General features: G+C 39.6%; 1 protein-coding gene across 1 annotated transcript; it reads right to left on the bottom strand.

Moving 5' to 3' along the window:
* Nucleotides 1–4301: 4301 nt before the first annotated feature.
* LOC131930441 (putative uncharacterized protein DDB_G0286901) lies at nt 4302–10444 on the bottom strand. Its single transcript, XM_059286933.1, has 2 exons — nt 10362–10444; nt 4302–5040 (listed from the first exon to the last, which is right to left on the bottom strand). Exons 1-2 carry the CDS (start codon nt 10442–10444, stop codon nt 4302–4304), a joined length of 822 nt encoding a protein of 273 aa, XP_059142916.1.
* Between the last annotated feature and the right edge of the window lie 3599 nt (nt 10445–14043).

Below are 14043 nucleotides of genomic sequence, written 5' to 3'. Positions count from 1 at the left end.
AGGAGTGCTAGGATTGTTTTTCTTAATTTCAAGGGGTGGGGGGGGGGGGGGGAATTGTGGTTGTTTTTTGTTCAGTTTAATTAGGGATACTTAATGTTTTAAGATCCACATCTGTTGTTTTTACAGGTTTTTTTCTTTCTCTCTAGACCGGCTGATAATGCCTGTAAGGTTACCTAAGGTACTGATGTTGAAAGACAGTCGTGTTTCGTTTACTTCCGTTTTCTCAGGGCTTAAAACTTTGGACATATAACTGCCGTCATCTTTCATCTGCCGTAGATTCCTGCTCACGTCTGTCCAGGCACGTATCTTCATGCTGTGTACTGTCCTTATATTGCTTAAGTGCAGCTCATTATATGTGGTTGTGTCTTAATATAAAACCACCCACCCCTCTCCCCCCTACTCACACTATTATATTTGATTGGAATTGTCAGCAGAGTTTCTTCCAGGCATCTCTTCGCCCCCCCCCCCCCCCGTAGAAAGCCTACCACCCCACCCCGAACGAGAAGGAATTTATATAGTAAACATATACTTTTACTAGTGCCCCCACCCCCCCCCCCCGAAAATATCAAGTGCCACCCCCCCCCCCCCCCCACCCCCGGTGAAAAAAACTGATTGTGAGACAGCCGGTTTGTTATTAAAAGCGGGACGAACTGTTACAAAGTGTTTATAAAGTGATTTGTTGAAAAGCAAATAGTTTATGTTATTGATAGAATAGATCTATGTTCACATAAAAAACCCAAACTATAATTTAAATGTGACTAAGAGTCCAGTACGTGTTCATGAATGTTCAGCTGTCTCGAACTCATGTAACGAACTCAATCGGGCACCGTTATCCAATAGTTTTTAATTTCTTGAATCCTGATTTTGTTATTTCAATCTGTTTAACAATCACAATTATGTATAGCAGATCCACAGAAATAATACACTACTATATGAGTTTGTTGGGCATAACGCTGACCACACTATCCCTTAAAGTACCGAGTTCACAGAAACTGGTGAACTCTACTTCACTTGCCCCCATGCACCGACAGGTTCGAAACTGAACTTTAATTTTTTTTATAGAAGTTTGTAATTTCTTGAAACCTAATTTCATTATTTCAGTGTGTTTTACAATTATACGTATAGCGGATCCACGGAAATAATACAATACTATATGAATTTGTAATTTCTTGAAACCTAATTTCATTATTTCAGTCTGTTTAACAATTACAAATAGACCTACGAATTCCGGATCCACAGAAATAATACAATACTATATGAATTTGTAATTTCTTGAAACCTAATTTCATTATTTCAGTCTGTTTTACAACTATAAATACGTATAGCGGATCCACAGATATAATACAATACTATATGAATTTGTAATTTCTTGAAACCTAATTTCGTTATTTCAGTGTTTACCAATTATAATTAAGTAGAGCAGACCTAGAGAGAGACGATACAATACTTTCAATAGATGCGGGTTGTTGACTGACTGGAACAAGATGTTGACACATGGTGTGTTGAGCTGACTTCTTGATATTTCCGTGAACATTCGTGTCATAGTTACAATCAACAGGCTTATGCGAAGGCGTTTCCGATTTATATTATTTTGTTATTCTTGTTGGTGAAAAAGCCCCCCCCCCCCCCCGCCTTCCTCCCGTTGGAAAGGTTGGTGACGTTTTTTACCAGTCACTGGTTTTTGCTTTGGTATCCCACTTTGAAGTTTGATTGTGTATATTTCAATAATTAAAATGATCTTTTAAATATGTTTGGGTCAGCCGGTTCTCCCGCCCTCCCTTTGCTACGCCGCTGGGCTTGTGATATCAAAACATTTGTGATAATCAATAGGGTCATATATAACTTTTCTTGAGAGAGTGATGCTCTAAGGCTGGGGTCTCCAAACTTTTCAGCTCGAGGGCCGTATTAAAAATCAAATAGGTGCATGTGGGCCAAGAACACACTCGAGGTCCAAATAAAAAAGAATCAAAATATGGATGTTGTTTTCAATAATTATTAAATTCAGTAATTATGTGATAGCACATTGATATTCTACACATTGAAACACTACACATGAACACCTGTATTGGTGGGAATGGTGAAATTGTCTCCTGTATGCCAGAATAGAACACATTTTCGGCTTTAGCTTTGATGTCCCCAACATGAGTGACCTGAGATTATCATTGCACAAGTTTGGAAGGATACGCGTAAATTTCTGTAATTATTTTCGGTAAACAAAAAGATCTCCACGGGCCGGATGAGAGGGCCTCTCGGGCCGCAACTGGCCTGCTCTAAGGTATCGAAGGTAGTGACATCACATGACTTTATATTTAAAAACAGATCTTGTAAATCTGTCGCTAGGAGTTTAAATTGAATGTTGTTCTTTGTATTAAAAAAAAAACAATTTAAAAACTTCAACGGCTGAATGCGGACTTGTGGCGAGGGCCCCACCTGTTGCCCCCTCCACCTGAACGGTCCGTGAGTTCCTCCCTCAGATCACCCACAGAGACAGCCCGGTTAATCCGGCGGTGGATGACCGTGACCATGACCTTTTTGGCACGTCCCCGCCGCTCACCCGCCACCACACGTTGTTTGTCGATGCCAGTATCATCACACATGGGTGGTTTTACGACGCGCTTCGCCGCACTAAAAGAAAGAATAACTGCGAGTTAATCGCCTTTAGGAAGCCGTTGTCCGTTTGGTCACACATCATCGAATTAGGTCGCTGGGGACATCAGGCTAGGGCAAGAACCAGCCTCTAAATGAGGGCTCTTTCGGAAAGATGTGTTGTACAAATTCACATTCGCTACTATAAGCCCTGATATCATCATTCAACCTCATCGGATATTGAAAGCTTAGCTACCACACTAATTCACATACGCTATTAAAAGCTCTGCTATCAGCTTGCAAATTAACCTACGTTACTGTAAACACTATCTGTTGGACATGAAAGACAGGAGAAATCATGACGCCGTCATAAGTTTACAGACTAGTGTCAGGGGACAATGTCATGTTTCACGTCACGGACATTCGTGGCTAATGACAAATAACAAATGACATCGAAAATTCACCGGAACCGCGTGGGACAGTAGAGCACATGGCTGCGTCACGAGTTCGGATCCCTGATTACGTTTCCTTAGTCCACCCAGCTCTAACGGGTACCTGACTCACGTTACGGAAAGTAGATATGGGTGTACATAGAACTGGCCATACTATACCTTTATATACCGATATCACGGGGTAAAAAATGCTTATGTTTTTATGACGCCCACAATTTTGAACTAGTTAACATAAAGCGACATGGGAGCATCGTCTCAAATACCCATAAGTCAGACAACTTTCATTTTGGGGGTCATAAAAGCTGGGAAAGGGGGGGGGGGGGGTTAACTCATATTATACCCCCTCGCCAATACCACTGGTAATAACAGATAACTACCAAAATCAGACGTCATCATGATTCACAAAGTAAGGAACAATTACAGCTACCACCCCTCTCATGCTACAAAACATCAATATAACCACGTGAAATACACACGTTTCTCTAATTACGGATGAGTAAAAAAAAAATTAATTTTCGACCACGTGACCCAACTGCCTACGCCTTCATCGGCCACGTATATATCCCCTCATCCCCCCCCCCCCCCCACAACCCCCCATCTGTGAACGAACTCCGCCCACGCATAGTTCTCCACTTACTCTCAATCCTGCACCTTGGTAGCCAAATTTACATAGTAAAGGCCCACGAACGAGGTGGAAGTTTCGCTTGACAACGCCTACAGATGTGCCGGGCAACAGGTACAAATAATTGGATCATAAATACTAATGTGTTAGAACATGCGGGCCAACACTCGACTAGGTCGATAGGTAATTTAATGTGTAGGTGTCTAGAGCGCAAACGATGAGTGGTACGTTTAATTGAGTGAGTTGTAGATCACTTTGGTTATTGAAGGTGTGTTCATGTAAGCCGGGCTGTTTCCAATGGAATGATGACATCCGATAAGGATTCAGGTTAGGCGAGTGAGTGGGTCATGTTGGTGAAGTCTTGTTGTGAGTCAAAAAGTCTTTTTGTGAGTTGGTCAAGTTGATTAAGTCTTGTTGTGAGTCAAGTTGTTGAAGCCTTGTTGTGAGTGGGTCATGTTGTTGAAGTCTTGTTGTGAGTCAAGTTGGTGAAGTCTTGTTGTGAGTGGGTCATGGTGGTGAAGTCTTGTTGTGAGTTAGTCAAGTTGCTGAAGTCTTGTTGTGAGTCAAGTTGTTGATGTCTAGTTGTGAGTTAAGTTGTTGAAGTCTTGATGTGAGTTGATCAATTTGGTGAAGTCTTGTTGTTAGTTGGTCAAGTTGTTGAAGTCTTGTTGTGAGTTGGCTAAGTTGTTGAAGTCTTGTTGTGAGTTGGTCAAGTTGTTGAAGTCTTGTTGTGAGTTGATCAAGTTGTTGAAGTCTTGTTGTGAGTTGGTCAAGTTGTTGAAGTCTTGTTGTGAGTTGGTCAAGTTGTTGAAGTCTTGTTGTGAGTTGGCTAAGTTGTTGAAGTCTTGTTGTGAGTTGGCTAAGTTGTTGAAGTCTTGTTGTGAGTTGGCTAAGTTGTTGAAGTCTTGTTGTGAGTTGGCTAAGTTGTTGAAGTCTTGTTGTGAGTTGGTCAAGTTGTTGAAGTCTTGTTGTGAGTTGGTCAAGTTGTTGAAGTCTTGTTGTGAGTTGGTCAAATTGTTGAAGTCTTGTTGTGAGTTGGTCAAATTGTTGAGATATTGTTGTGAGTTGGTCAAGTTGTTGAAGTCTTGTTGTGAGTTGGTCAAGTTGTTGAAGTCTTGTTGTGAGTCAAGTTGGTGAAGTCTTGTTATGAGTTGGCCAAGTTGTTGAGATATTGTTGTGAGTTGGTCAAGTTGTTGAAGTCCTGTTGTGAGTTGGCTAAGTTGTTGAAGTCTTGTTATGAGTTGGCCAAGTTGTTGAGATCTTGTTGTGTGTTGGTCAAGTTGTTCAAGACATGTTGTGAGTTGGTCAAGTTGTTGAGATATTGTTGTGAGTTGGTCAAGTTGTTGAAGTCTTGTTGTGAGTTGGTCAAGTTGTTGAAGTCTTGTTGTGAGTCAAGTTGGTGAAGTCGTGTTATAAGTTGGCCAAGTTGTTGAGATATTGTTGTGAGTTGGTCAAATTGTTGAGATATTGTTGTGAGTTGGTCAAGTTGTTGAGATATTGTTGTGAGTTGGTCAAGTTGTTGAAGTCTTGTTGTGAGTTGGTCAAGTTGTTGAAGTCTTGTTGTGAGTCAAGTTGGTGAAGTCTTGTTATGAGTTGGCCAAGTTGTTAAGATATTGTTGTGAGTTGGTCAAGTTGTTGAAGTCCTGTTGTGAGTTGGCTAAGTTGTTGAAGTCTTGTTATGAGTTGGCCAAGTTGTTGAGATCTTGTTGTGTGTTGGTCAAGTTGTTCAAGACATGTTGTGAGTTGGTCAAGTTGTTGAGATATTGTTGTGAGTTGGTCAAGTTGTTGAAGTCTTGTTGTGAGTTGGTCAAGTTGTTGAGATATTGTTGTGAGTCAAGTTGTTGAAGTCTTGTTGTAAGTTGGTCAAGTTGTTGAAGTTTTGTTGTGAGTTGGTCAAGTTGTTGAAGTCTTGTTGTGAGTTGGTCAAGTTGTTGAGATATTGTTGTGAGTCAAGTTGTTGAAGTCTTGTTGTGAGTTGGTCAAGTTGTTGAAGTTTTGTTGTGAGTTGGCCAACTTGTGTAAATTGTGTCACAAGCCTCGTGAATGTGTCAAGTTGTTTCAAATGTTCTGTACAGCTGTCACAACGATCGTGATTTTGTCAAGTTGATAAAAATGTTTGGAACAAGTGGTTTCATTAGTGTCGTGATTTTGTCAAGTTGATAAAAATGTTTGGAATAAGTGGTGTCATTAGTCTCATGATTTTGTCAATGACAAAGAATTCTTGAAAAACGTGAATTAAATTTAATTTCAAAGATAATTTGTAATAAACTTCTATCATTAAAATATTTTTAATGGAATCAAATACATATTGTAATAGTTTCAAAAGCGGGCGAACAAATCTATCTTATCTTAAGAAAATGAATTTTTATTTCTATATTCTCAGTACAATGAAAAGCGTATTAAAATAAAGGACGAATGTTTTATTTTCTACTTTTTCATATCTAGATATAAAGATAAGTCGATATATAAATTTATTACTAACAACTACGTAAACCTAAAACAAAATGAATAAACATTTATTGATATTATTAAACGAACTCTAAAGATATTTTCAATGGCTATATCGGCCTTGTCTGTTTGATTAGTGAGCAACAGTTCGTGTGGCAGATCAGAAATCCCAAACACACAGACAGACATACAGACGAGTTGAACAAATGGGTGGTTTGACTATAGAAAAAAATGACAAAAAATTATGAAAAACAAATTTAACATTTTAATACGATGAAAAAAAAATCATTAATTAAATTGCAAAAACTATAAGAGATCACAAAATCTCTCTCAAACTGTTGCCTTTTTGCTGGTAATTAAAAATCGTAGTTTTTTTTTTTTTTAATAACTACAATTAACATTTCGACTAATCAAAAGACGGCAGACACGAATAATTTATAGCTGTAACAAAACCTGAGAAAGATTACTCTTGTATACCTTTGTTACCTCCCCTCTTAGATAAACAATCCACCCCCACCACCCCTTCTCCTACGGTGTAATCTGTTATATTCTTAATTCGTCATAAATTGTATTATGAAAAGGTTACATTTAACCACGTGCCCGGCAGCAAGATGTTGGACCGATCGGGCCGACTTTGATGTAGTTCTACGTCCCGCTAACTTGTCAAGTGCGAGCGCCGTCTGCGGTGACAGCGATACAAACTAAAGCGCTGGGCAGCACAAGCAGGTTAATGACCCCGGTCATTAGAAACATGTTGCGATGGACAATCCCAAGCACGCGCCGTTTATTTAACCCCGTACCCCCCCCCCCCACCCCCCACACATACACACATACATACACAACATATTAAAACAAGAGCCCAGTAACTTTTGTTTAATTCGATTGAAGAGGTTCTGTTTTAAAAGAGAAAAAGATTATTTAGCAGTTAGAAAATTAGTTCAAGAAGGGCTTCAAGAGGGGTGCGACACGTTTTGTTTTTTTCAAAGTATAGAAACGGCAACACACGCGAAACGTTTGTTCATTCAACGGATCACTGTCCCCCACGGGCTCGCCCCTTGCCAGCCCCACCCCACCGCTTGTCGTCCGTACCTCTGTGCGACGGTCCATTCGTACGATCAGGCGAAACGGTTTTCTTTTATCCAAGTGCGATTGATCTCAACAACCAACAGAAGTTACTGGCAATGTTGGTTCAACTCTGTTCAAAGGAATAAGTAGAAAGACAACGGCCAACATTTTAATTGGGTCTCTAATTAACATAAGGTAAGTGAACTGTGAAAAATATAGAAATGATTCTAATCTTCACGCTTGATAATTAGGTAGAAAGAATTAACCTGTATGTGTTATGTTCTAAATACATCAATGTATCATGGTTAAAAATGTTCGTGGCCATATATCTAACCATTATAATAATTATATTACACAACAATTCAATTTCACAATTTCACCAAGAGATTAATACAGAAATATTACGGAAAATAAAACTTTGAAGCCTTGTTAGAAACATCTTGAAAAGTGACGAGAACAGTCTGGTTCTGGAAATCAATACATATATATATATATATATATATATATATATATATATATATATATATATATATATATATATATATATATATATATATATATATATATATATATATATATATATATATATATATATATATATATATATATATATGTGTGTGTGTGTGTGTGTATGTGTATGTGTGTATGTGTGTGTATGTGTGTATGTGTGTGTATATATGTATGTGTGTGTATATATATATATATATATATATATATATATATATATGATCTTACAACTGCGGAGGCTGCTGACTGCTGAACATTGACAGTTTTATCCCCGTGTCAAAACGATTTTAAAAGAAAAAAAACTTCACAGTGCTCAGAGCATGACGTCTTGAACAAGCTGTCACAGGTAAGAGTAGCCGCCTCCCCCCTCCTCCACCCTCCCCCACCCGTCACCTGAACACCAGCCGGCAGTAAACCGGTACAAGACAAGACACCGACACCCAAGACCCAAACAAAAAACTCTGATACATCGGCCGGACAATTTTTTGACACGCGGATTAGGATCGCGGGCGTTTGTTTCAGGTCTTAATTAAGCAGACATCATCTTTCGCGCCTAATGCCGCGCGTTAGGATTAAGTTAATCTCACTTAACCCGCCCGCGGGTAGAGGTTAGCGTTGGAATGGGGTGAGAGTTTCTCACATTCTGAACAGTAATACGTCAGGTGATATTCCGTGCCTGCGACTGAGGGACGGGAATTCCCGAATTAAATTTAGAGTCTCGAGTTTCTGTTCCAGCGAGACGCGATGCGCATTCAGGAAGGGTCGGGGTAAATCTTAGGGGCATGCGACTTCAGGATATGCCCTCAGTGATTTACGATCGGGGTAGGGCATTAAAATGTATTTTATTCCCCCTGTGTTCTGTTTATATCCCAGTCCACGGCTGATTCAACTTACAGTGGGCCGATCCTTCACGGCGCAATATTTGTAAAGGTGCACTTAATTTAATAACATTTGAAGTGGGTTGTGTGTGAGCGTAGTTAAAAACATCTTGACCACAAAACGTCTCTCAATTCAATACACCTATCTCATTATCTTTATAAGTATTCAGTTTCCCCCATCTTAATGAGTTGTATTGACCGTTTACTTTGAGTGTATTTTTTACCAACTTTCGGCTAACTCTAGCACTCGACACCGCTTTGTCCAATTTGATGCCTAACTATAAAATATAATGGTGCGAAATCCCAGTCACAATGTTCTATTTGATGCGCACCTTTAAAGATGATAAATCTATAGCATGCCGTCCTGTCTGATGCGCAACTCTATAAAATATAAAGGTGCGAAATCCCAGGCACGCCGTCCTATTTGATACGCAACTCTAAACACAAAAGGTGCGAAGTTTGTGTCAATGAGTTGAGCTGCAACTTGTATCGACTGGACAGTATACTCGAGTATCATGTAATCAAATCAGGGTGAGCCGTAGTCGAATACAATTCTTGTCACGTAACACCTCAAAGAGACGTAACTCTTTTGCCATTGTGTGTGGGCGTATGTGCGACGTAGCGACGTTTTATAACTCTTATTTTCAATCAATTTAATTCTAATAAATCTTTACAGCGTCTTTTAGCGGGCCACACACGACGGTAAAGATACAGACGCGCCTTGTGTACAATCTTTGTGAATAGTTTACGACGAGACTTTAGTGCGTGGGGTTAGGGTAGGCTGGCGTAGACGATTCAACGGTGAAGATTTAATTAGCGACGTAATCAGGTTTATTGTGTCTGGGTAGAGTGGGGGAAACACGGGAGGATGCCACGTGATCAAATGAGCGCGAGCCGCTTCCTGTCGCCCACGTGGCTGACTTTGGGTGACGACGCCATGGTGGATTTAATGGCGGCCGATCGACTTCCGCCGAGCCGGCCGGCGAGTGTGCCGTGAGTCGAGAGCGTCACCGGCTAATCGTTTGACCACCGATGTGATTTGAGATCACACCTTTTTGTGGGGGAGAAGTTAACATCTCTAGATTAGAAGTATAAGGGAGATCGCCCTCCAACGTAAACTGCTTAGATTAACTTAGATAGGAACAACAAAAAAAAACAGAGTAACAGGACCGAAATGATCGCTGGAGCGTGGTATCATAAGGGTGCCAGACACCGCTCGGCGCCCCTTAATCTCCAGTGTTATTTATCACAGAGAGCAGTTTGATGTTGCAGTTTTGTTGCGCGGTGACGCCGGTGACGGTACTGACGTCGGTCTCAGGTGAAAGAGGGGGGTCTAGTTACTGGCTCGTGTTTCAGGCCTGCCTTTGGTTTGCTGTCGTAAACACACGATTGATTGAGTGCTACACACTTAAAACAGTTCATTAAAAAACCATCTAGTGCTGTGACTCGTGTTCTAACAGCTCTCAAACACACGGCCGACTGGGGCACTCCAAACTAAGTTGTCTGGCGAGCTTATAACTGTGTCAGGCTTGTCAGAACAAAGATGGGACGCGCTCCCGGGGTATCATTTTATGGCACTAACGTCGGGGTAGGTACTAAAACGGTAAGTAAAAATACAAGGTGTCTCAGGATATAAACATAGTTGGCAGAGACAGGACTGTCTTGGGGGACTCCAAGGTAAATTTCGGAGACCGACAAAGGTGGATTGAGCTTTCTGTGGTAGTCCCATTTGTCTTGGTCACAAAAAGTTTATGTACATATATATCTTTATGTATGTATTGACTAAGACTTAATCCTCTTTACCTCTTTGTGAAGAATAGTGTCTCAACCATAACCTTCCATTTAGTATGTTCCCTGGTTGTTAATTTTGCAACCTCCCAAGACATCCCTGCTGTCTTCAGTACTTCAAGAAAACTCCGCCCCCAGGTCTGTCTTTTCCCCCGTGGTTTTCGTTCCTGTGACGTTTCCTGCTCACCTGTAAAGATGTAAGTCGGATCCTGTCTAATGTGTGCAGCCAGTGTCTTGAAATAAGATGGCTCTCCTAGTCTCTGGTGACGTACTTCATGATCAGCGCTTGCCTCCTATTGGGTCAGTCCCTAAACAGATATATGCTGTATTATGCTGAAAACTAACCTCGCACGCGTGGTATAGACGCTGGATCGCACGTGAAACACACTAATGCTTGTTTAGAGATGAACCATGTTCACCTAAGTTTGCCCAATCACAAAAGAGATAAATGGCTATCATAGAAGTGCGATGTCGCGACAGCTTTTAAATGTCTTGGTTTAAAAAATTACTTTAAGAATTCCTTATTATAATTATGTAGTGGTTTAACTCAGAAGACCTACCACCAGAGGCGTAGCGGGGGGGGGGGTACATATGTTCCCGGGCGCCGACCCTAGGGGCGCCAAAATAGCTCATTTTAGCTGCTATTTTGAATTATAAATATAAAAAATATAGGGGGGGGCGCCAAATTGAAAGTTTTTCCCCGGGCGCCGAGAGGGGTCGCTACGCCTCTGCCTACCTCCTGTTGGTAGTTATTCTGTACCTATGTTACTATTACGAAGAGTATTTTTATCGTTTTAGATATTTCTAGATTTTTTGTGACTACTAAAATAAAAAAAAAAGGGGGGGGGGGGTTGATGCAGTAAGAGCAGTCTCCCCGCCACTGACCAGAAACCTCCACAAGTCACAAGGTAAGCCCTCGATATTTCTACTGGAATTTGTTATCTAATAACAACGGAAGAATTAGAATGTCGGTTTTATGCCTGTTGTGATGGGTTGTCACCACACCACAATCTACCTAATACAATGATTTTTTTTTCCTGATTTATTTCATGTGTTGATTGGTTTGTTCGACATTCGTATCTCGGTTGTAAAGTAGTTTTTTCTTCGGCCAACGACACCATAGTCCTCACCCTCTGCTCATACAGTAGCACGACCTAGCTGTCTTGTGACAAATAAAACTAAACAAATAATCAACACAAAACTTTACAAACCATCAAGTATTTTAAATAAACCGGGAGTGATCTCCCCTAAACTTTCTCGAATATTTTTATATAAAATTACAGGGGATGGGAACTCGGGCTATAGACATGATTTTTAATCCATTTTAAATACTTAAAGTTTTAAAAATAGAATAAAATCTCGTAGACAAATTAATTGCACACCAAGTGAACGCGAAATAAAAAAGCGCATAATAGTGCGCAATATTATTAGTACTTTTAAAATTTACATTAGTTTTTTGAGAAATCGGAAGTAGCGTAAATTACTACTTCCTGTCAACGGAAATTACTCAAAATTTAACAGAAGGTAGAGAATTAGATCTTTTACTTACATGTGAAATTTCATTTATCTATCTGAAATAGTACTCAAGTTATAGGCTTTTGAAAAATTCAAAGTAGAAAAAGTACCACTTCCGGTTGTCGGAAATCGCTCAAAAGTTGATACGGATCTACGATTTTGATAAAATACTTATATATGAAATTTCATCAACCTAGCTGTAACGGTACTCAAGTTATCGTGTTTACACACGGACAGACAGACAGACAGACACACACACACACAGACATACGGACAAGATTGCAAAATTATGTTTTTCCGTATCAGTGAGGTGTAAAACGTCGAGATTTGTAAAAATCTCGATTTTTTTTTTGCACGATTACAATACTTTCTCTATACTACGTATATACGAGAAAGTAAAAACGCAATCATTAGTTATTTACGCTTTTTACTGCTGTATGCATGTATAGCAATGGGCTAAAAAAATGATTGCAGTATTTCATAAAGGAGAAACAGATAGGTTACGTTAATGATGTCGTCTATAAATGACGCCACACTCCTAAAAGAGGGGGGGGGGGGGGTAGGAAAATTTTGTGACCTGTGAAATTGGGGTGGGAGGGGGAAAGAGAGTGTTAAGTTACACTGCTGCATTTATTTTTAAATTTTGTTAAAAGCTGAATTTTAGCTCTCTTTTCTTCCGGCGTTTTTTGAAAACTGTTTTTGTACATAGTTTTTTTTTATAAAAGTCACAAACTTCCAGACAGCTAAAGACAGGCGTGGCTTTCAGACAGCTAAAGACAGTCCATAGCTTTCAGACAGCTCACACTTTCCGAACAGCCCAACAGGCCACGTCATGTTTATGTGTAAATTTAATCAAGTAAAATTTTCCTAACGATTCATCTTGAGTTTTCTCAACTCCTTTCCTCGCCCGTCTCTTTCTTTAACCAGAACCTGAAACATGTTTTTTTTTAACTTAATCGCCCTAAACATTAGCAGCATTAACAAACGGCTGAATACACCGAATGCTCACATCAATAGAGCAGAATATTCCAGAATCCTCACACACACGGTTCGGATTTGACGGTCCGAGTTTTGAAGCGCCCCTGCCTACACCGCGGTGATTTAAGGCTTCGCCGGGACAATCAGAGCGCCAGCATGCCTGCTTGCCTTGCCGCGATAATCGTGCCCGCATGTTCACGGCGCTGATCCATCATCATCAGTACTCACCATTTGGTCCAAAGAGGAACCCCCAACTCCTGCCAAGGGACTCAGCCTGCTCGACGTTTGTCTAAGGGATACAACTGTTGTCAGGTAAGCTCAAGTACTTACACGACGGAACGTGTGGAGGGGGGGAAAAAACAAGATTAGGTAATCTCGTGGCAGACACGGTCAAAAAGTTGAAATAGTTTTTTTAGACCAGTAATTTGATTGGTTTAGCTTATCACTGGTCATGGTGACAAAGCATATTTGTCTCAGCTGTTATATATAGTGTGCAGCAATATAACATGATATACCGATACTCGTGTGTTAAAGAACTTATTTAAGTAGATTTTTATTTTTAAATATAGCCAAAATATCACATTTCTGTGTATTTTTACATCTATTTTTCCTTTGTTGTTTTGTTTTTCTGTTTTCTGGCGATTTTGGTGTAATATGTGTGGTTGAAACATTCATTGTGTGTATATTATTCTATTTTTACTAGTATATATATTTTTAACTGCTGACTAAGAACGTAATTAAAACTGATTATTCACGGTTGTATTGACAGATTGTAAACAAAAATTTCCTTCTTGATTTTATCCTTTGCTCTCCTATAAACCAAAATGTAGACCAATACTCTTTATAAAAATATATCTGTGGACGCTATGAATAAGTTCATTGTTCTGCTTGATGAAAAAATGTACACCTGTACTCTTTATAAAATATGTCTGTGGACAAATCGAAATAGTTCATTACTCTGGTTTGAACCACATTTAGAATCAAATCCAACCAAAGTGAAAATAAAACAAACATGTATACTAAAAAGAAATAATTTAGTATCTAATTATATAAAGTAATCGAAAGTTTCAAATAAATCAGTGTGGTAGATCTGGTTGGAAAAAAAATTGCAAGATTCGACCCGATCATGATGACAGGACGAGACGTTCGATAGAAATGTGTAATAGCAAAACAAAAAGTTGGATTAGCCAGATTCGTTTTATTT

The sequence above is a fragment of the Physella acuta genome, unplaced genomic scaffold (assembly GCF_028476545.2).
Source record: "Physella acuta isolate Inbredline_101_S28 unplaced genomic scaffold, ASM2847654v3 ptg001776l, whole genome shotgun sequence".
Classification (NCBI taxonomy): domain Eukaryota; kingdom Metazoa; phylum Mollusca; class Gastropoda; family Physidae; genus Physella; species Physella acuta.
This window is presented reverse-complemented; position numbering and strand designations above follow the sequence as displayed.

Excerpts from the sequence above, each read along its gene's own strand:
- LOC131930441 (XM_059286933.1), bottom strand. The coding sequence starts at position 10,444 with ATGTCTTGGGAGGTTGCAAAATTAACAACCAGGGAACATACTAAATGG. Across the intron at positions 5,041-10,361 it reads ACACTATTCTTCACAAAGAG|ACTTCAACAACTTGACCAAC; the intron begins GTAAAGAGGATT and ends ACTCACAACAAG.